This window comes from Venturia canescens, chromosome 4, assembly GCF_019457755.1.
Source record: "Venturia canescens isolate UGA chromosome 4, ASM1945775v1, whole genome shotgun sequence".
Lineage (NCBI taxonomy): Eukaryota > Metazoa > Arthropoda > Insecta > Hymenoptera > Ichneumonidae > Venturia > Venturia canescens.
This window is the reverse complement of record NC_057424.1, coordinates 6,526,857-6,545,812: the sequence shown is the minus strand read 5'-3', so window position 1 is coordinate 6,545,812 and position 18,956 is coordinate 6,526,857. Positions and strand designations below refer to the sequence as shown.

Sequence of the window (18,956 nt, the reverse complement as noted above, 5' to 3'; positions counted from 1 at the left end):
TCAATCTTCGTGGATTTCCTTCCAACAAAATGAAAACAGTTTTTCTCCGAATGCGATTGGTATGCCTCAAAATGCATTGCAACGAAAAAACAATAACGAATAATCAGCAAAGTCGATCGTCGCGGATCGATTATTGATAGAAAAATAAAAATTCACGTATTACATGCCAATTGCAATAAATCAATGAACAAAGCTCGCTAAATCGAGTACTCCATTTTTCAAGTAATTAACGGCTATAAAACGAAACGAAACGAAACGAAGGCTCGCTAAGTCACATCGTGTTACGTGCTTCGTACAACATACACTCGTTTAACGCATTTGCGGTAATATTGTATATACATAATTATCTAAAAACAAATCATATCATTCCAGCAGCTTTATTTTGTGAATTATTAAGGACGAGACCACGTAACGGAAGAATAAATAAACACACAGACACACGCACACACAACACACATTAATATTGTACGAATGAATCGTGGGTGTAACAACATTTAACGGTCAAACGCATTGGCAAAACGTAAATATCAGCCTTGTATTATGGGTTTGGGATCGAGGGAGTTAACACTTCGACTCGCATTTTGGGTGTACTTCCGAAAAGCCCATACCCCAGATCGATTTGAAATTTGGTATACTCATGTATTTTGACGCGCTGATTACGAATATGATAGGCAAAATGGCCGCATTTTTTATTTTCAAGGTCAAATCTCGAAAAAAAATGATTTTTTCAGGGGTTTTCGCGTTTATTGTGATAAATATTGACGCTAGAGAAAAATGTTTTAGATAAAAGTTGTAGGCCATTAAGTAATGGACATTTTTGGTTCTATACATTTTTTGTATAGAACCAGTGGTTTCGGAGATAAATGCGAAAATTGTTGAAAATTTATATATGATGGGAAAACTACACTACATCTAAAGATGCTCCAGACCCGCCCAAGGATTCCACACACATCCAAAAGTGCTTCAGACCCACCCAACGATTCCACACACATCCGCAGATGCTCCAGACCTGCCCAACGATTCCACACACATCCAAAAGTGCTTCAGACCCACTCAACGATTCCACACGCATCCAAAGATGCTCCAAACCCGCTCAACGATTCCACACACATCCAAAAGTGCTTCAGACCCGCCCAACGATTCCACACATCCAAAAATGCTCCAGACCCGCCCAACGATTCCACACATATCCAAAAGTGCTTCAGACCCACCCAACGATTCCACACACATCCAAATATGCTCCAGACCTGCCCAACGATTCCACACACATCCAAAAGTGCTTCAGACCCGCCCAACGATTCCACACATCCAAAGATGCTCCAGACCCGCCCAACGATTCCACACACATCCAAAAGTGCTTCAGACCCGCCCAACGATTCCACACACATCCGCAGATGCTCCAGACCTGCCCAACGATTCCACACACATCCAAAAGTGTTTCAGACCCGCCCAACGATTCCACACACATCCAAAGATGCTCCAAACCCGCTCAACGATTCCACACACATCCAAAAGTGCTTCAGACCCGCCCAACGATTCCACACAACCAAAAATGCTCCAGACCCGCCCAACGATTCCACACATATCCAAAAGTGCTTCAGACCCACCCAACGATTCCACACACATCCAAAGATGCTCCAGACCCGCCCAACGGTGCCCATTCTCCTGTTACTCATCGTACTGTTTTGGGTTTGGACATACTATTGAAATCTCAAGTGGCTCGAACCTGAGTTCGTGAAAATCGTTTTGGACCAGAAAATAATATTCAAACCTGAGGTGGTTCCCAACGTCATTTTTTTTCATTATTTACGCATCTGTGCGCGCGCGCGCGTATGTATGTGCTCGAGTGTCCGTGTTTGCGTGCGGATGGGAATAAGTGGGTGTATGAATGGAAATCTTCAGAACTACAAATAAAATCATAAAAATAAAAAAACCCAAAAAAAAAATGCATTTTTAAGACCAAACTTTAACCTTCTCGTGGTAAAGCGCGTAAGTAAATCATAATATCGAAACTAATGGAGTTTGGCGAAATATAGAGATTCTGGAACGTTTTCGTGTTTTTCTCCTTAAGAGGATGGATCAGTCGGTATATCGCAACCGTGAGTGCGAGAGAGATAGCTGCAAATTTCGAAATCGAAATTCTTTGACACAATTTGACCGATTAAAAAAAGGCTCTGTCAGTCGATTTTTGCCATCGTCCTGCGTAGGCTGACGGAGCCTTTTTTTAATCGGTCAAACTGTGTCAAAGAATTTCGATTTCGAAAATTTCAAGTGAGGTTAGTCGACTGATCCATACTCTTAAATACTGCTTCTACACGAATTATGTACTGAATAATAAATGTCTATTTTTTTATGACCTACAACTTTTATCTAAAATATTTTTCTCTAAAATCTATATTTATCACGATAAACGTAAAGTACGTTAGAAAAATCGTTTTTTTCGAAATTTGACCTTGAAAATGAAAAATGCGGCCATTTTGCATATCATATTCGTAATCAGCGCGTCGAAATACACAAGTATACCAAATTTCAAATTGATTGGGGGTATGAGCTTTTCGGAAGTTTATCCCTAGTTTTGTCAAAATTCGATCCAAGTATCGGTCACGTTGCAAGCCAATTTTTCAAAATGGGAGTCGAAGAATTAATAGAAATGGGAACATTCAATAAGGGAATAATCGTGCAACGAAAATTCGTTTGTTCATTTTCTTTAAGCGAATCGAAGGATTTGTCGAGGGGGAATGTGTTGAGATAAAACTTGTGGAACGAAAAATCGTTTTTAAAAATCATTGATTGAAATATATGAATTTTTGTTGATGTTTTGAATGAATTTTTTTTTCAGCGTCGTGGCAAAACTGCTTTCCAACAATTTAATGAATAAAAGTTTTTTAAAAATGATTTTCAATGTAAGAGTGTAGAAATATTTGAAAAGAATTCGAAAAAAATTGTTACTGTCGAAATTTAAAAAATTTTTGAAACGAAAATCGAAGGTGAAGAATTGTTGTAGTCGAAATGCAGAAAAATTCGTGCGTATTATTCTCACGAGTGGGCATTTTGGTAGTGAGGAATATTTGTGTATTTTTGATGCTGGAATACACGTACAAAGGATAAATAGTTAGAGCAAATGAAAAAAAGGTAAAAAACATAGTGAAACTTACCACAAATCTATTGACTTTGACTTTTTGGGCTCGTGGGGCCTCGGCGGGTTGCGAGCCCAGCGATTCGAAGCGAGCTCTGAGACTGCTCGCCGACTCTATGCTTGCCTGATCACCATTACCCTGCGCCATATCCATCTCGGCTACGTGATGACTCGAAACTTTACCGTCGGTCGTTTCCCACTGTTCGAATTTCGCGCGCAGAGTCTTCGCTCGTGCCGCGTTTTTCGCTTGCTTCAAAAATTCGTCCTCCACCTCAACAAATTTCATTAACGTCAATAAAAAATAAAACATTTCTCAAAATCTTTTAAATAAAATTAACGAATCGAATTTTTTTGATATGAAAATTCGTATTTTCCGCTTGTTTGACTTTTAACATTATTGACGTCGGTCAAAACCTCTCAAAATAAAAAATGTTGCAACGATCATTTGTTTTTGCTCCTCGCTGGTTTTCAACTCTGTTATCAATCTTCAATTATTTGCTTTTATTTTGTATTGACTTTTTACAGCCCCTCGAGAAATTATTGAAATAATGAAGATTGGAAGTAATATTGAAAATTAATCCTTCATCAAAAATTCCTCGAAAACGTAACAATCAAGATTTTCGTAACGGTTAATTTCTCATTTTTACTTTGTTTGCTTCTTGAAACTATACAACCTGAAAGCTTGAATAAAAAACTTGGAAAGACAGACCTTCCTTGAAAAATCCACTGAAAAACGTTTCCCGAATTCTCTCAACAACGAAGCCTTCGTTTTTACTCACATTCGGCTTTGAAAATTGTTCAAACTATATCCTCGTTTTAAAATCTCTCAAAAAACAAGGGTTTCAATACTCTTTCATAATAAACTCATTGTTCTTTTATAGCCTTCTTATCGTGCTGTTGACATCGTTAAAAAATCAATTATTCATTTAAAATCCCCCGTACAATAAAAGGTCTGAAAGTGTTGAACGTTTAACGTTCCACTGTTGCTTTCATTCGATTGTTAAAACTGCCTGTCACTATTTTGCGAAAACTGATTCTTCGTTATAAATTATCAAGGATGAAAATTTCATTTCATCCTTGAGATTTCATTCAGCCGTTTTTAGTAAATCATTTCCAAACTTGGAATGTTCAACACCTTTGCATGGGCAATAACTCCAACAGGCCCCATCTTTCGATACTCAAAAACCAATTTAAAAAAATGGTGATAAGTTAGAAAAAAGGACTGTTCGACAGTTTGAACTCTAAAGAACGTGTGTGCAAAATTGGAGGTCGTTTAATTCTGCCATTTTCCTCGCATAAATCCACATATAAATTTCACATAAATCCCACCCAAAAATGACGTATTTTTGGAGGTTAATTCCGTACAAACGAAGCAACCAGAGTTTACATAACCTCGATAACTTGGATAAAAACAATCAAATTCGTATTTAAATAACGTGACTTTACGTGAAGCTGATGTTCCTCCTTAAAAACAAACGATCACTAATTCCTGAAGTGTTAATTTTCGTGAGTATTGTTGTTGTAAAAGCACAGATTTGGTATAAATGATTTATCGATGATTTTGAAATAGTTACCTTATCGGAAGCTCTGACATAATTGGGGTCTCTCTCCTCGGCGCTCTCGTCGTCCTCCGTCTCTTCGCCTTCTTCGTCCTCCTCATCTTCAGAGGCGGAAGCCGTTGCCTTTGCAAATTTGTCCTCAGGCGGTGGAGTGAAGCACTTCAGTGGTTTAGGTCCATCCGGTATATCCTCCTTGGTTGCTTTTTCCTCCATTTGCCTGAAGATTGAGAGCATCTTGCGGGCCGTGTCGGTACGAACGACCTCGTTGACTCTGTCGTCGGCTCGAACGACATCCGGATCCCGATAAATCTCACGATCCGGCGAGCTCATCTGTTTTCGATCGTACGAAGAACATTAACAGGGCGCGAAAGAAGCGGAAAAAATAGTTTGAAGGCACTCCATTCGGCACAAAGTTACGAGGGAAATAATCGTGAAAACTCAATTCCGATACCATATTTTTTCCTGAAATTTCGAAGGAAAAAAAGTCGTTCAAACATTCTTTTCCTTCTCATTCTTCCGCATCGAACGATCCACAATTATTTTCTCACTGTTTAGTTCAATCAAAACGAAAAACACACTAAATCAGTGTCCGACGATCGGACCGATCATCGAAAGTTAATGACAAAAAACACTAAAATCTCAATTACTTTCGTACCTGTTGAACCTTGGCCGGAAGCTTTTTGGAACAAGAGTGAAAAGCGTTTAGCCAAAATACAGCAATTGTGACAATAAATTTCATTCTCGAAAAACCACCCACCAAGCATCCAAAAACGTTGGTACAAGTATTTTTTCAATCGAGCCAACAGTTTTTGAGTATCGAGGGTTCCAAACTTTCAATATTTTTTCGATGTTGCCGGGGGTCGATCGCAAAAAAATGTACACCGTTCGATTCAGCGTCATCAGTTTTCAGATTTCTACTTGAAAGTTGCTCCATTTCTGCATTTTGATTGGACCAGTATAGTTTCATTTTGATTCGAATAATTCGTAACCTCGTCGAGGCTAACTTTTATGAAGAACGACACAAAACTCAGCGCCTATCAAAACGAAAGTTCAAAGGCCCAAAGGAGGTTTAATGGACCATAATAACGCTGAAGCTTTTCCATTAATATTTGTATAGAAACGAAAAGAATTGGACTGTTTTTTCATTGGCTCGAGAAATAATCCGCTTGACAAAGAGTATCGAGCTGTGAAATTTTTGTACGCGGTACCAAAGGATTACAGGGTGTGTGGGTCCTCTCGCTTTGTCCTTTTCTTTCCCTTTCTCTCTTTCTCTATCCTTCTCTCTTCTCTCGACTCGAACCGGAATCCCCCGCGTATCCCTTCAGACCCTTTTATAACTCGTCTGCCCCGGTGCCTCACTCGAGCTCCCACATAAACCGTATACAACATATTCAATGCATTCTCGCTTCCCAAACGACTTATGACGTCACCCAACGTCGTGGAATTTATAATAAAATTTATGAAATGCTAATAAATTCCGAGCTGCGTCAAAGTTTTAGTTTATATTTTTAAAAAAACTTCAAGTTTTTGTGCATTTTTCTTTGTAATACAGAATAATGTGGAGAGTTTTCAATTCGACTCGAAACACGATGAGGCGCAAAGCATTCGATCAAATTCAGTAATGAAAGTTGTCAAAAAAGGGTTTTTTTATTCTTCACCTTTCGATCGGAATGACGAACGTAAAAATCGAATTCCTGAGCAAAATCCTCGAAACTTTGTCGTGGGAACGAAGAAAAAATGCAATACGAGTTGAGAAAAATATGGAAGATGACAGAAGGTTTTGAGTCACGAAATCCAGTGAGCGGAGTTTACCCTCGTTCGGGCGTGATTGAAATACAACTTTTTCATGATTTCATATATTCTCTTGGTTTGTTTTATTTTTCTCGTCCCGACTTATCTCTCTCTCTCTCTCTCTCGTAACTCCGGTTCCGAGGTATTTCGTTGTCTCTCTTCACGCGTTATGATTCAGTTTAATGACAGGAGTCTCGTTACATCCGCGTACCGTTATCGCAAATCCCGTACAGAAGCCATAAAAATGTGTCGTGCAAACTTTCGAAAAAAAATGTATTCTCGCGGTGGAAAAGAAAATTCATCTTCGGTATCTTCACCGAGAGAAAGAGGAAGAAACCGAAGAGAGAAGGTAGGAGGGAGAGAGATGGAGACTCGCTTCATTCCGGAGAAGATCTCTCGTGTGTGCTTCTCGGATGAAATTCATACATGCGAGTCGTTGGCACAAATGGCTACAGGAAACCCGCTCGTTCGTAGGACGTGCATAATCTCTTTTTTCTCTTCCTCGCTATCTCTCTCGATTCTCGCAAACGAACGAACAATTTCAACGCGATAATGCTCTCACGGATGACGAGGGATATATCCAGCTATTTAAATCTCGTAAATTTCGTTCCACATTCGCACCGATTTATTCGTTCATTTTTTTTTCGAATTGTTGAATTTCAATAAATGGGAGTCGCGCACGAATTACGAATTTCGTGCAGAGTTTGTGGAGAATTTCTTTCTCTCCCGATTTTCATACGAATCGAATACTCGACGGGGATCGTCATCATGGTGTAGGGAGAGAAAAATAATTTCCATTGGAATTGGATCTTTTGTGGAGAATTCAAGACGCGAATTCTCATCAGGACAACTTTCATTTGTTTTCACTTGGAAATTCGGTTCCTCACAACGAGAGGATCGAATCAAAAGAATCGGAATAATCATAAAATATAGCTGTGGCGAGTGCATTGATGCGACACGACTCCGCTTGCGCTATAGCAAAAGTTTGAACGCGAGTACCGAGTTGCAATTGTATTGAAAAACGTCAAACGCCTCGCAGGTTTTTCAGAAAGAGTTATTTCGGCGTAAAATCGTGTTTTATTTATCAGTACGTCGAAAGGAACGGAGAAAATCAGTGTTAAAAGTAGTTTTTTACCTCAGTCATCGCAGTCAAACGCACCAAAAGTTCACTGCACACCTGACCGAAAAAAACTGAATTTTCTTTGACTTATGACTGAAGTTTTGATGACGATACTCGCTGACCGAGGTCCGAAACGATCGACTTTTGTCAGCGCCGCTTTCTCGGAGACCAATGAAAAAAGAATAAAATTTCAACCGCGTACAGAATTTGTTCTCTCGCTATATATACCGGCGTGGCTCGCTCCAATGTTTCTCCGCGTTTCTTTGTTTGAAGGAGCACGAGAGTACACTGTGCGGCGCGAGCGCGAGCGTGCGTTACTGGGTGGCCGGTGGTTGAGCCTCAGTCTCACTTTTTTCTTCTCTTTCTCCCCCTCCGTCCCTCCCTATCTCGCCGGTTTCTCGCTCTTTCGCTTCTGGATGCTCCGCTCTTCACGAATCACGAATGGAAGGATGTAGGAATACTAACGGTAAAGCTATGGCTGACCATGCGAGGTTCAAGGGCAGTCGAGAAATCAAGTGCTGTCCTCTGTTGAGCGCGTGATCCTTCGTTTTTTCTCATTCCCTCAAAATACGATACTTTTGCTCGAATTATCGCGAGGAATGTGCGAGTTTTGGAAGAAATCTGATGACAAATTGTTCGCCATTGGAATCGCGAATTTTTTCCATCATTTCAGCCGACGTCAAATCGCGCTTAATGTTCTAACCAATCGACGTTACATTTATCGCCTCGTAACTTCGTCAAGAATGATTTACAGACGTCCGTAAGTAAATTTCAAAGAGAACGATGATTAATCGCTTTTTTTCTCGCTCCTAATCTTCCGGTTATTCTTACTCGTGCTTGTTCCGTCGGCGTAATTACAGCTCTCGGACGAACTGTGGAAAAGCGGCAGGAGTCGCGATTAGAATCAAACTGTTTCGCATTGACCATATGGTGGCGCTCTGACAGTTGGAGAACCGGATTTTTTCGAAACGAGGCCACCGTCGATAAATTATCCATCGAGGAAATATTACTTGACGAATCGCTTATATATCGAGTAATTAGATTTCGGAGTGAATTCTCTTCACAGTTTAACGCTCGAATGATTCGCCGTTTTCGAATGCAACGAAACAGTCTGGCGAACGTTTCTGTGCGTGTTTATCGCTGATTTACAAATTCCCCTCACGAAAATCGCATCCGGAATGAAAATTGAACATTGTAAAGACCATAATTTGGGCTACGTGACGAAAAAGACTTGAAAGAATAACAATTCCTTGGATATTCGTCGCTCTGCAGTTGGAATTAAAAGCGAAATTAATTCGAGCTCTTTATTCGCACGAAAAAAGCCACGAAACGACCTTCGGGAGCTCCCCCTTTGTGAACCAGGGGTTCTCACGTCGAAAGATCGTCGGGACGATCCTTTTCGATCGTTCTTGAAAACTCGGCACCGTCTTTCTCTCGGATGTTTCCCAGGGGTTCTCGACTATTTTATGAAAAAAAGCCATTCGACGAGGGTCCGATTTAGCGAGCGATTTCGTTCCGCGTTTTCGGACAAAGAGCGTCACTGTTTGATCGTTTAATTAAAGAGAATTTCTTCCACCCCCCTCTCCCGATTCGCTGCCTCTTTTTCTCTCCTTCCGTTAGTTCAACTCTCATAAAAGCTCGTGCGGTTCATGCATCGTTAGAGCAAAACATGTATTCTTATTTCTCATTCCCGCGATACTAAGATTAACGAGAATCTTCTTTAATTAGCGATCGCTAATCGAATTTCTCGGTTTATTTTCACTCGGAGTCCTGGTAATTTAAACGTTTCGTTGACGCTCGCTTTTATGCTAGCCCAAAAACAACACCAAATCCGCACGCTTCGTGGCGAACCTTCACTTGGTCCTCCCGAGGTGGAGTTATTCGAAAAGTCTTTCGCTCCTTTGCCGGCTCCCGGTACGTCTCGAAGAACTTGAATTTGTTCGTGATGTCCGATGTCTCGACCTGAACTTCCTCCGTCTGGTCCGTACTACGGACGACATCGTCCGATACCTGACGCCCCATGAACGCCTTTTTTCCGTTTTCAATTGTCCATTTTACAAAATTCAATCATTAAAAAATTCAAGTCTATTGCGATTCATTGAAAAGGTCACGCGATGCTTCTAATTGACGCGAAATTCTCAATTGTTTATTCGAATAAAGTATTCAAATGCTCGGACAAAGCTTTCTTGGCAGTTGGTAAAAAAAATTGCAAAGAATCAGCCGGCGAATTTTGAAACCGATGTGCGAGAATGAAGCTGCCAAAAGGCTTGTTGACAGAGTGATTCATCAAAAATGCTCCGACGAATAGTCGGACGTTTGTTCTTCCGTTGAACATTTTTTTTCTTCAATTTCCTCTTTTCGTTGATTTTGTATTGAAATTAGTTCGAGAGCAGCCTTCGGAAGCGTTCGTTTGAAAACAGTGTGTCAAATCTGTACGTGAAAACCTGTGCCAAATCCGCGGGACTTGAGGTTTCGAGAAAGTTTCTAGAAAATTGAAAAAGGGCTTGGGAGGCCTTGGAGGAATCCTGCACTTTTTACCAATTTGAGAAAACCAAACTGTCTGATTATTCGTCGAAGCAAATATTCTCCGAATGAAGACTCCGAATAACTTTTCAGAAAGTTCGCTGAGCGAATAAAAATTTAGAACGTTTCGAGCGCTACTGAAATTTGATCAAAATCAGAAAAAGTAGCAAAAAATATTTCGATGGTTACGTCGACGAAGCTCCCGGATACCGTTGACAAGCTCATTCGCTTTTGGAGTCAATCGCCATTCCATTTTCTCGAAATGATATGAAAATTTTATTTCTAGTATTTTATATCAACCGAAAAGTTCTCGCATTCGTCTAACATCCGCCTTCTTTTCCGTGCGTCACTTTTGAGCAACGCGCAGTATACGATGTAAATTAACGTAACAAGCATAAACTTACATCTCTCGCGCGTCTGGATACATCGGTAGGTGTCTTCGGGTTGACAGGCGTAACGGGTCGCCCGGTCTTGGCGGCCGAAGCGTCCAGTTCCAAAAATAGAGATCGCGATTTTCTGCTTATACCTGAGAAAACGAATTGGTACTTGAATCAGCGGCACGGCTCTGTTCGCGTCATCAAAATGTCCGTGTGTAGCTCCCTCAATGTAAGACCCTAATATATATATGTATATATATATTTATTTTTTTATTCTTGGCAAGGAGCTTGAACCACATTTCTCGAGCCTAATTCTCCTCCGCTCGTTCAAACGTGGACTGCGCTCGGACTTTAAGGCCTCGAAGAGTCTTTGGACTGGACTAACTGCCGCGAGAAATTCTTCCGCGCATTAACTCGTTGAGATTCATGCGAAGGAGAAAAATTTATTTATGATAATTACTCGCGATTGCGAATAAATTCAAAATCTAATAAAATTAATATATGAAATGTGAAGAATAAGCAAGTTGCATCGTCACAGCAGCAGTGTCTTTCTCTAATTTTTTTTTATTTTTTTTTTAATAAAAAGAAATGAAAATTGAATTGGCATGGATTTTAAAAATTGGTTTGAACGTTTAAATGGAAATTGCGTTGAAGCAAGAAATCGGATTTGATCTCCATCAAAGTTGCATTCACGGATAAATAGGGGAAAACATGGAAAAAAAATGATCGTGCAGTCTAGTTTACCAGCAGCGATAACTTCCTCGTCCGGTTTTTCTTGTTTGAGTTTATTAGCCTCAGCTTCACCGTCTGAAGGAGCTATCGGCTCGCCTCTCTCGAATCTTTCTTTGATAGAACGAGCGTGAGTCGAGTGCTGAATTTCCTCGGTCGGAGCTGCCTTCGTGATTCGTTCGCTTTCGGCAACCGCCTGCTGATACATCTCTTTCATTTTTCCCTGTTTTCCCTGGTGACAATAGTTTCAAAATCACATTTATTTTGGTTGCAAAGCGACGTAGGGGGGCTCAACATTTTTTAAAATGTTGAATAATGTTGAAAAATTTTTTAAAATGAGTTGGTTTCTCAACTTTTCACCGTATGGCAGAGCAAAATTTCGTCTTTTAATCCAAATTTCATGTAAACATTGATAACATAAAAAATAAGAAAATTTTGAAAATAAGATTGTTCAAAATTCAATATTAGCAGACGAGAACCATCTTTTTGAAAATATTTTCATATGAATTTTCCCCGTTTCGACATTTAACGTCAATTCGTTTTCTCGTCTCGAAATGATTCTTTTTTTCGTTTTTTTTTCTCCACCGACCATGAATAATCTCGATCTTATGCCGGCAATTTCTTCTTTTCTTGCTTCACGCTGTGATTCGCGTCTCCCCTGCTGACTTGTGCACTCCCATCGATTTTTTATGTCATCCATCTTGGTAAAGCTTATCGGTCTTTCGCGGGTTGTACGTTTGGCTTTCACGATCTCGTTGTCCATATCTGAAATGCGAAGGAAAACAAATACGGTCGTTGAGGCATAACTTTATGGATTTTAGACGGGCCGTACTTTTTCAAGTATTTTTTTCGTAAAATACCTTCGGAATCTTCGATTTCTTCTTCTTCCTCACTCTCGCTCGACTCCTCGTATGGGATACCGTTGAGCGAATCGTCAGCAACTCCAATGTCCATTCCTTTTGCTTGAAATCTGTAAAAAACGTTTCATTAATTTTTTGTAACTCAGAAACTTTCGGGTTTTCAGCACAGCTCAGAAAATTGGAGAACGAACGATCGGGGAGAACAGAAAATAACTTCTGCGTTTAAGGAGGAACATCAGCTTCGCGTTAAGTGACGTTTTGTAAATACGAATTTGATTGTTTTTATCCAAGTTATCTGGATTATGTAAACCCTGTTTGCTTTGGTTGCACGCGATTAACCCCCCAAAATACGTCATTTTTGGGTGGAATTTATATGTGAAATATTTAAAAATGGCAGAATTAAACGACCTCCAATTTTGCACACATGTTCTTTGGAGCAGTCCTTTTTCTAACTTATATCACCATTTTTTTATTGGTTTTTGAATATCGAAAAAATGGGGCCTGATTGCCCATGTTAAATATCCCAAGTTTGGAAGTGATTTACTAAAAAAACGGCTGAACTAAATGGATTTTAAAATTGAAATAGAAAATATATGTCAGAAAATGTATTTTAAAAGTTTCATTGAGCCATCACCATTTTTCTCAAGGCGATGTTCCTACTGAAAATTTTGAAATTTTAATGCCCACGGGGACTGGTTCGAGCCGTTAATGAGGAATGGAAATTTAGACGGATGAAATTCGAGGCTCTCGATATATACAATTGATTGTTTCTCGAAATGGAGCGTCGACCGACTGGATTTTTCTGCGTAAAAAAGCGTAGCTTACTTAGCGAGTTTGCTGAGTATGCTCGGTGATCTCTTGACGACCTGAGAAGGCGATCTCTCGATCTCGTTATTGGTGTCGTTGGTAGTTTTCTCGAATACTTGGAATCGCGACTTGACGTTGAGTGCCGAGAGTTCTTCGAGTCCAAGATCAGGTTTGTCGGAGGCTGCGAAATGGATCGGAATTTTATTGAGGGATAACGATTATTCACAAGTTTTGAGGCTAATTCCTGAAGATATTCCATTCGTTTTCTCGACGTGAGGATTATTGAAAAAGGCTGTTAGAGGGTAAAAAATGCGTTAGACAATTCACGATAAAACCAGAGGATTAAATTTTCTCATATCTCGATCGATGCATTGTAACGTGGACTGCCCTGAACCACGAGGATCTCGTCCACTTTTGATTAATTTTTTTAGTATGCTCGCTAGGAGTAAACAAGCTCAAATCGTTCTCGTCACGTCCAATCCTTAATTGTGTTATAACGCCGAGAAACCTGGATCTCTTACGATTTGTTTCTCGTCGCAACAAAATCAACGGTTTACCTCTGACCACGTCAGGCGGCAATTCTTTGGGCTGGTTCTCTCGAATGATCATCTCCGGCTTTCGAGGTCGCACTAAGAAGGATTTACAAAATGAAACGCATTCGAGGAGAAGAGGATTTCCAATCTTGAGTAAGTTTTTTCCCTCACGAGCCACCGAAGTGGCTTGAGGTCTAATTTTATTTCTCAATTGTTCAAAAAAACACTCGATCAACCGCTCTTGTAATTCACGAGATGAAGCTGTATCCGAGTAAAAAGGCGTCCCGAAAAATCGAAAAAAATCGTACTTTTCTGCTTAGGAAAAAAGAATTCTCGTCGAAGTCTACTTTGGGTCTTACTATCGAAACGGAGGTAAATGAAAATCGGCTAATCGGATATGACCTCGTTGAAAAGTGCTCGATCGCTTACCAGGTTGATCCGATTCCTCGACCGGTTTCGGTTGAAACAGCTCCTTAAAGTGGGCCTTGCAGTACAGCGTGCTTTCGTGGCTCTGATAATTGTCGACGCTCAGCTGTTTGCTGCACTGGACGCATCGGAAGCAATTTTTGTGCCAAACCAGGCCCTCGGCCTTTGTTTGTTCCATTTGGAATACGACCTTGCCGCAGCTGCGGCAGTTCGGATTCGCGTCGCCATTTTGGCCCACCTAGAATTTCAAAGCACCGTGTTCAATTCGTTTCTTCAAAAAAACGAGCTTTCAAAATCATAAAAATCATTATTTTCGTTCTTTCGGTACTCAAATAGCTAAATAATTTAACGATTTAACGAAATTAGTTTAATTTTTCAAATGACAAAATGATCAAGGTTCGTCCGAGTCAACGCAGAACAGCATCGACAAGACAATTTTTCGTTGTGTCACCGAAATTTGGTCCTAATTGAAAGTGCTGAGAATTTGGGCAATTTGCCCTTCGAATAGAGTTGAATTTATTCCCCCGAGGTGGGGTCGAGAAGTGTTTCAACGTTATGAGACGATCGTTCATTCGTTTTCGTACGAATTGTTCGGTACTCCGAATTCCAAGTGGAACGTACGCTTAAAAGAGAACGTATGGACTATAGAAATGTGTCGCGGCGGTTGACGGAAGTAGTGCAAGAGGGTATATAAATAAAAATGGTGAGGGCAAGAGAGCAGCCGTCGCGTTGAGCCATCCCCTCGTAAGAAATAGATAAATATTTTTGGCTCGTGTCTCGCTGACCCATATTTTTTTCTTTCCAGACTGCGTACGTTACGTCACATGGTAAAAGAAACGATGCTCCGCACCGGCGTGACGGCCTGATTTGTATAAAGAAGTCGGTTTATCCCTGACACATGAAAAAAGCGTATAAAAAATTCGTTCTTTCTTCGTTTTCCTCTGGAATGAAAATATGTGAGAGTTAATGAAAATGACGTTTCCGAAGGAATGTTTAAACTCAAGCAACTACCCTCAGCTACGTCTACTCATCATACAAAGAGACATCGCAAAGAAATTCATTCCGAATCTAGTGCAAGTGCGAATGATTGAGGGAAAATAAAAATTGTGAAGAACGATGAGAATAATTGTACTCACGGAATTCAGTTGTTGCTGGACCTTGGCCGGATCGGAGGAGCGCACGTGGAGCACCGACTTCTTACTGAGGGCGTCAAATTTGTTGAAGCTCGATTTCTGTAAATTATAGACAAATTTTTCTTTCACATTTTCGTACTTACTTCGACGCTGCGCACGAGGATTATAAGCCGCGTCGATCCGTTGTTCAAATTATTCCGCAATGTTTGGGCGAGCACGACAAATGGGAGTGGAATGACAAATGGTTTTCTAACGGACGGATCGACTTTTCGTAAATCGCGAATCGATAAACGTGACTGCTGCACTTGACATTCATCCATTTCCATGGCAAATTGCCAACGGAGCGCATGCGCCGCGCGAATCAAACAGAGATACGAAAAAATCGCTCTTATCGCGAACGCCGTTTGTACCGGGAACTCACCCATTTTTCCCCTCCCAACGCCTTCGATTTCATAAATTATTTGTAATCTTGACGTCTCTTCGGTACAAAGGCGACGTTTTCTCATTCGAAAGAAAAAAATAGACGCGGAGATGCCAACTGACACGCCGAACAACGATATTTTCATTACGAATTTCCCGCTCTCCGCCTTACCTCGAACTTGAGTAGTCGATTCGCGTGGGAACGATCCTGAATTTCCTCGTCAAGGCCTCTTGTTAAATTTGCCAAACTACAGTAGGAAGCCCTCTGTCCATTTTCGTGCCACCGATTGTCGGTATATCGAGGCAATTTTTGGCGATATGGTTAGGAGAATTTTGTTTGTTTTCAATGTTTTTGTTTTCATGCACGGATCCCATGGAATTAAACAAAAGATAGAAAAATGATATGCGTGTTAGTTATCGAACGAGGAAATAAAACAATGAAAAAGCACTACGGAACTTTGGTGACGCCGCATGCTCGCCGGATACGAGAACTCGGTGATTGACCACTCGCACGCGAAAAGTCTCAATTACAAATAAACGCGACAATTTAATCAAGATTATATTCAAATTCATTGATTGCACAAATCGTCAATTCGATCAGTTCGAATTGCGAGCAAATCGATTGTTCTTTCGAGAATCTTTTCACTATTTTTCGAGATCGGTGCAAAATGTTAGTTGAGCGGAGACAAATGTTAAAATAATTTTCATCTTTCACAGCGTTCTCGAGCGGCTCGAGGCGATCGGGGACAAGGGAGACGTTTTTCATTCTTCGAGTCCCGCATTCACTGCGAGCTTCTCACTATTTCGACGTTGAATCGTTCCAAGCGCGGTGCATTCGAAGATCGAGTGGAAGCAATTTGAACGAACGAAGCTCGAAATATGAAATTTTTTTTAAATAAATAAATAAATAAAATGGAATAAAAGAAAAAATAACGAAGAAAATAATATGGAAATTATAAAAATATGAAAATGATGAAAAAATTAATTGAAAAACAGCCCCCTCGCTACGAACGCCACGCGTCGATATCATGCCGCAGGACTACTTACGAGGGCTTTGACGGACACACCGACGAATACGGTTGCTTCTTTGGCGAGCTTCGAATAATCCCTCTGGCATAGTCTCAAGTCGTCCATAGACTTTGCCTTCTACGATTATGCACACACACGCACGCACACCGCCATAAGTAGCCCGATAGTTAGATTGTTAAAATTAAAGTTCGAAGAGCAGAAATTAATCAAACTGGATACGATTTGTTAGGGTTTATGATAACGAATAATCGAAAAAAAAAGTTTGTAAAAGGAAAACAAATAAAGATAAAATCAATGGAGCAGCACGTATGAGATTGTCGATTATTGACTTATCCTCGTCGCGTTTTACCGATACAAGAGATTACTTAATCGGTGTATTAATTTTGTTTTTCATTCGTTCCTTTCCTTGGCATTAAGAAATATCAAGGATGGAGCGAGAGAGAAAGAAGAAAAGATGGTAAAATTTTGGAAGTTTACGAACCTCTTGAGTTTCCGAAGTCTGCTCCGACATTCCGAAGGACGATTGATCGACGTCTGTCATGTTCGATATGTCGCCAAAGCTGCGGCACTGTTAGTAATGAAAGAAAAAAGAAAAACACAGCTGACACATGTAATTTTGACGAAGCGAGTTAGTCGATTTGACGATGATTTATAATCTCATCGTCTCGTGAGTCGCGTTAATATATAAATAATTTTACGTATTCCAGCTCCCGTTTAAAAGCCACAATTTTATTTCCCCAATTGTCACCTCGATCGCGAGGCACTTGTACTTCGTTCGACGAAGAAGATGGAAACGGGCTCAAGCGGTTGACAAGCAAGCACAGAAAAAAGAGTTTAGAAATTCCGGCGAAAGCTCAACAAAATTTGCACTCCAAAACCGGAAGGCAATTTTGTTAGGTCGAAATTCCTTTGAGAATCGATCGAAAACAATGTTTTTGGCTTCTTAGAAATAAATTTCTTTTCGAAACTAAGCGCGACCCACGCCACGACGAAAAATAGTTTTATCGAACCGGAAGCTGCATGGACTTGACACTAATTGGGGGGCCGCATCCCACGGAATAAACGCACAGCTAACGAGCTGGAAATACACCTTGGAATTTTAGCAGCCACCGTACAATACTCTATAAATAATTATAAAACAATTTATTCAGGATTATCATGTAGTTTTCAAGTTCAGCCGACGATCGAGAAGGTTTTACGCGCACGACTGGTCTGACTGGTATGTGGATTATCAAACTTCTCGGACCTTCTGCGCTCCTCGGCTGCTCTCACTCAGTATACGTGGATTAAATTCAATTAAGTTTCGAGTTTGTATGCATTGCGTGGGTGCGAATGTAAGTGTCGAAAAAGACAAGGAAAAAAAAAATATTTCCCCTCCAAATACACCTTAATCGGGTTATTTATCGATTAGAATAATCAACGCCTTTAGACCACATTACTAAAGCGTTAGATTTGCGTATACGCGAACGTTATTTAATATTCGGCTTAAAACATGCACGCGAATAGTGATAAAGTCTTTAAAAGATCGACGACTTCGAGGAGAATCGTCGTCGAAGGTGAATAACTGATTTTCGCATTCGTCTCAAATCATTTTCCTTTTGGACGTCAATAAAAGTGACGTTTCGTGCGATTCGCAACGATCGCACTCGGGGAGCATGAACCAATTGCGGGGACGGTGGAAAAGAAGGAAAGATGAAAGCTCAAGTTTATTGAAGCGTGAATTAATCGGATTTATAAATAATGCTGCGGTAGTGGAAACGTAAAGAGCGATCCGTCAATGCATAACGCAATTCATAAGCTCACTTACCAACTGTTTGATAGACACTCCGGTCTCGATAACTTCCTTGTTCGATTTCTCCTGATCACCGCGACTCGTTTCCGACACATAACTCTGTGTCTGTTCATGCGGGTTATAAAACACACAACAACATATTGGATAATCAGTGTCAACATGCAATTGTCGAGGGTTCCCTCAACTTTTCAATCTTTTTCTTTACTTGAGCTTCCTTAGAACAGGTTTATGGCTAATGCTACTAGATCATCCGGGCGCTTGTGAGGCTTGGACAGATTTGCACGGGAAATGCCAGAAAAAAGAATTTAATCATCATCTAGAGTCACGTTAAAACGTTTTTGAGACTGGAATTATCGAAGCGATTGGAATTTTGATGCATCAATTTTTTGATTTCGTGTGTAAACACATTTCAGAATCTATCGTCAGATATTCAATTTTTCGAAAAGTCTCACGAATCAAAGAACTCGTTGAACGTTAAGGTGGTTGATGCACGCAACGATTTTATTAAGAAAGTCTTGAAATTTGCACAGAGTTTAAATGGCTAGTCGACTGACACGCATATCAAATTTTAAAGGGTTCGTCTTATTGCTTGTTGAGATAAATGTGTTTAAATATGAAGAAAAATACACAGGCTTATATAGGGACTATGCGTTAAAAATCGTTTATCTTTCCATTTAACGAATGAACGGTTCTTACGAAGTTTATGAAAAAGTACACAATA

General features: G+C 40.2%; 1 protein-coding gene and 1 long non-coding RNA gene across 16 annotated transcripts in view; one reads left to right on the top strand and one right to left on the bottom strand.

Annotated features, from left to right (window-relative positions):
* Window positions 1–18,956, bottom strand: part of LOC122409395 (xin actin-binding repeat-containing protein 2) — a 76,374-nt gene that overhangs the window by 5,343 nt on the left and 52,075 nt on the right. For 5 of the 14 annotated variants that reach the window (XM_043416925.1, XM_043416915.1, XM_043416918.1 and 2 more), the window contains 15 exons: window positions 18,251–18,340; window positions 16,925–17,011; window positions 16,462–16,560; window positions 15,587–15,679; window positions 14,998–15,093; window positions 13,865–14,099; window positions 13,460–13,531; window positions 12,921–13,083; window positions 12,096–12,205; window positions 11,825–12,000; window positions 11,251–11,467; window positions 10,534–10,655; window positions 9,458–9,634; window positions 4,711–5,025; window positions 3,156–3,407 (listed from right to left, as the gene is read on the bottom strand). In XM_043416925.1, coding sequence (XP_043272860.1) covers window positions 3,156–3,407; window positions 4,711–5,025; window positions 9,458–9,634; window positions 10,534–10,655; window positions 11,251–11,467; window positions 11,825–12,000; window positions 12,096–12,205; window positions 12,921–13,083; window positions 13,460–13,531; window positions 13,865–14,099; window positions 14,998–15,093; window positions 15,587–15,679; window positions 16,462–16,560; window positions 16,925–17,011; window positions 18,251–18,340 — 2,304 coding nt within the window. Of the gene's footprint in view, window positions 1–3,155; window positions 3,408–4,710; window positions 5,026–5,350; window positions 5,372–9,457; window positions 9,635–10,533; window positions 10,656–11,250; window positions 11,468–11,824; window positions 12,001–12,095; window positions 12,206–12,920; window positions 13,084–13,459; window positions 13,532–13,864; window positions 14,100–14,997; window positions 15,094–15,586; window positions 15,680–16,461; window positions 16,561–16,924; window positions 17,012–18,250; window positions 18,341–18,956 lie in introns of all 14 variants that reach the window. The other 9 variants (XM_043416919.1, XM_043416920.1, XM_043416917.1 and 6 more) reach the window with 9 other exon arrangements.
* On the top strand, window positions 13,081–16,752 carry LOC122409403 (uncharacterized). Of its 2 annotated transcripts, XR_006260677.1 has the most exons (3): window positions 13,081–13,588; window positions 13,756–14,564; window positions 14,667–16,752. It is a non-coding gene; the product is annotated as an uncharacterized lncRNA (long non-coding RNA). The 2 variants fall into 2 exon arrangements; XR_006260678.1 differs by lacking the exon at window positions 13,756–14,564.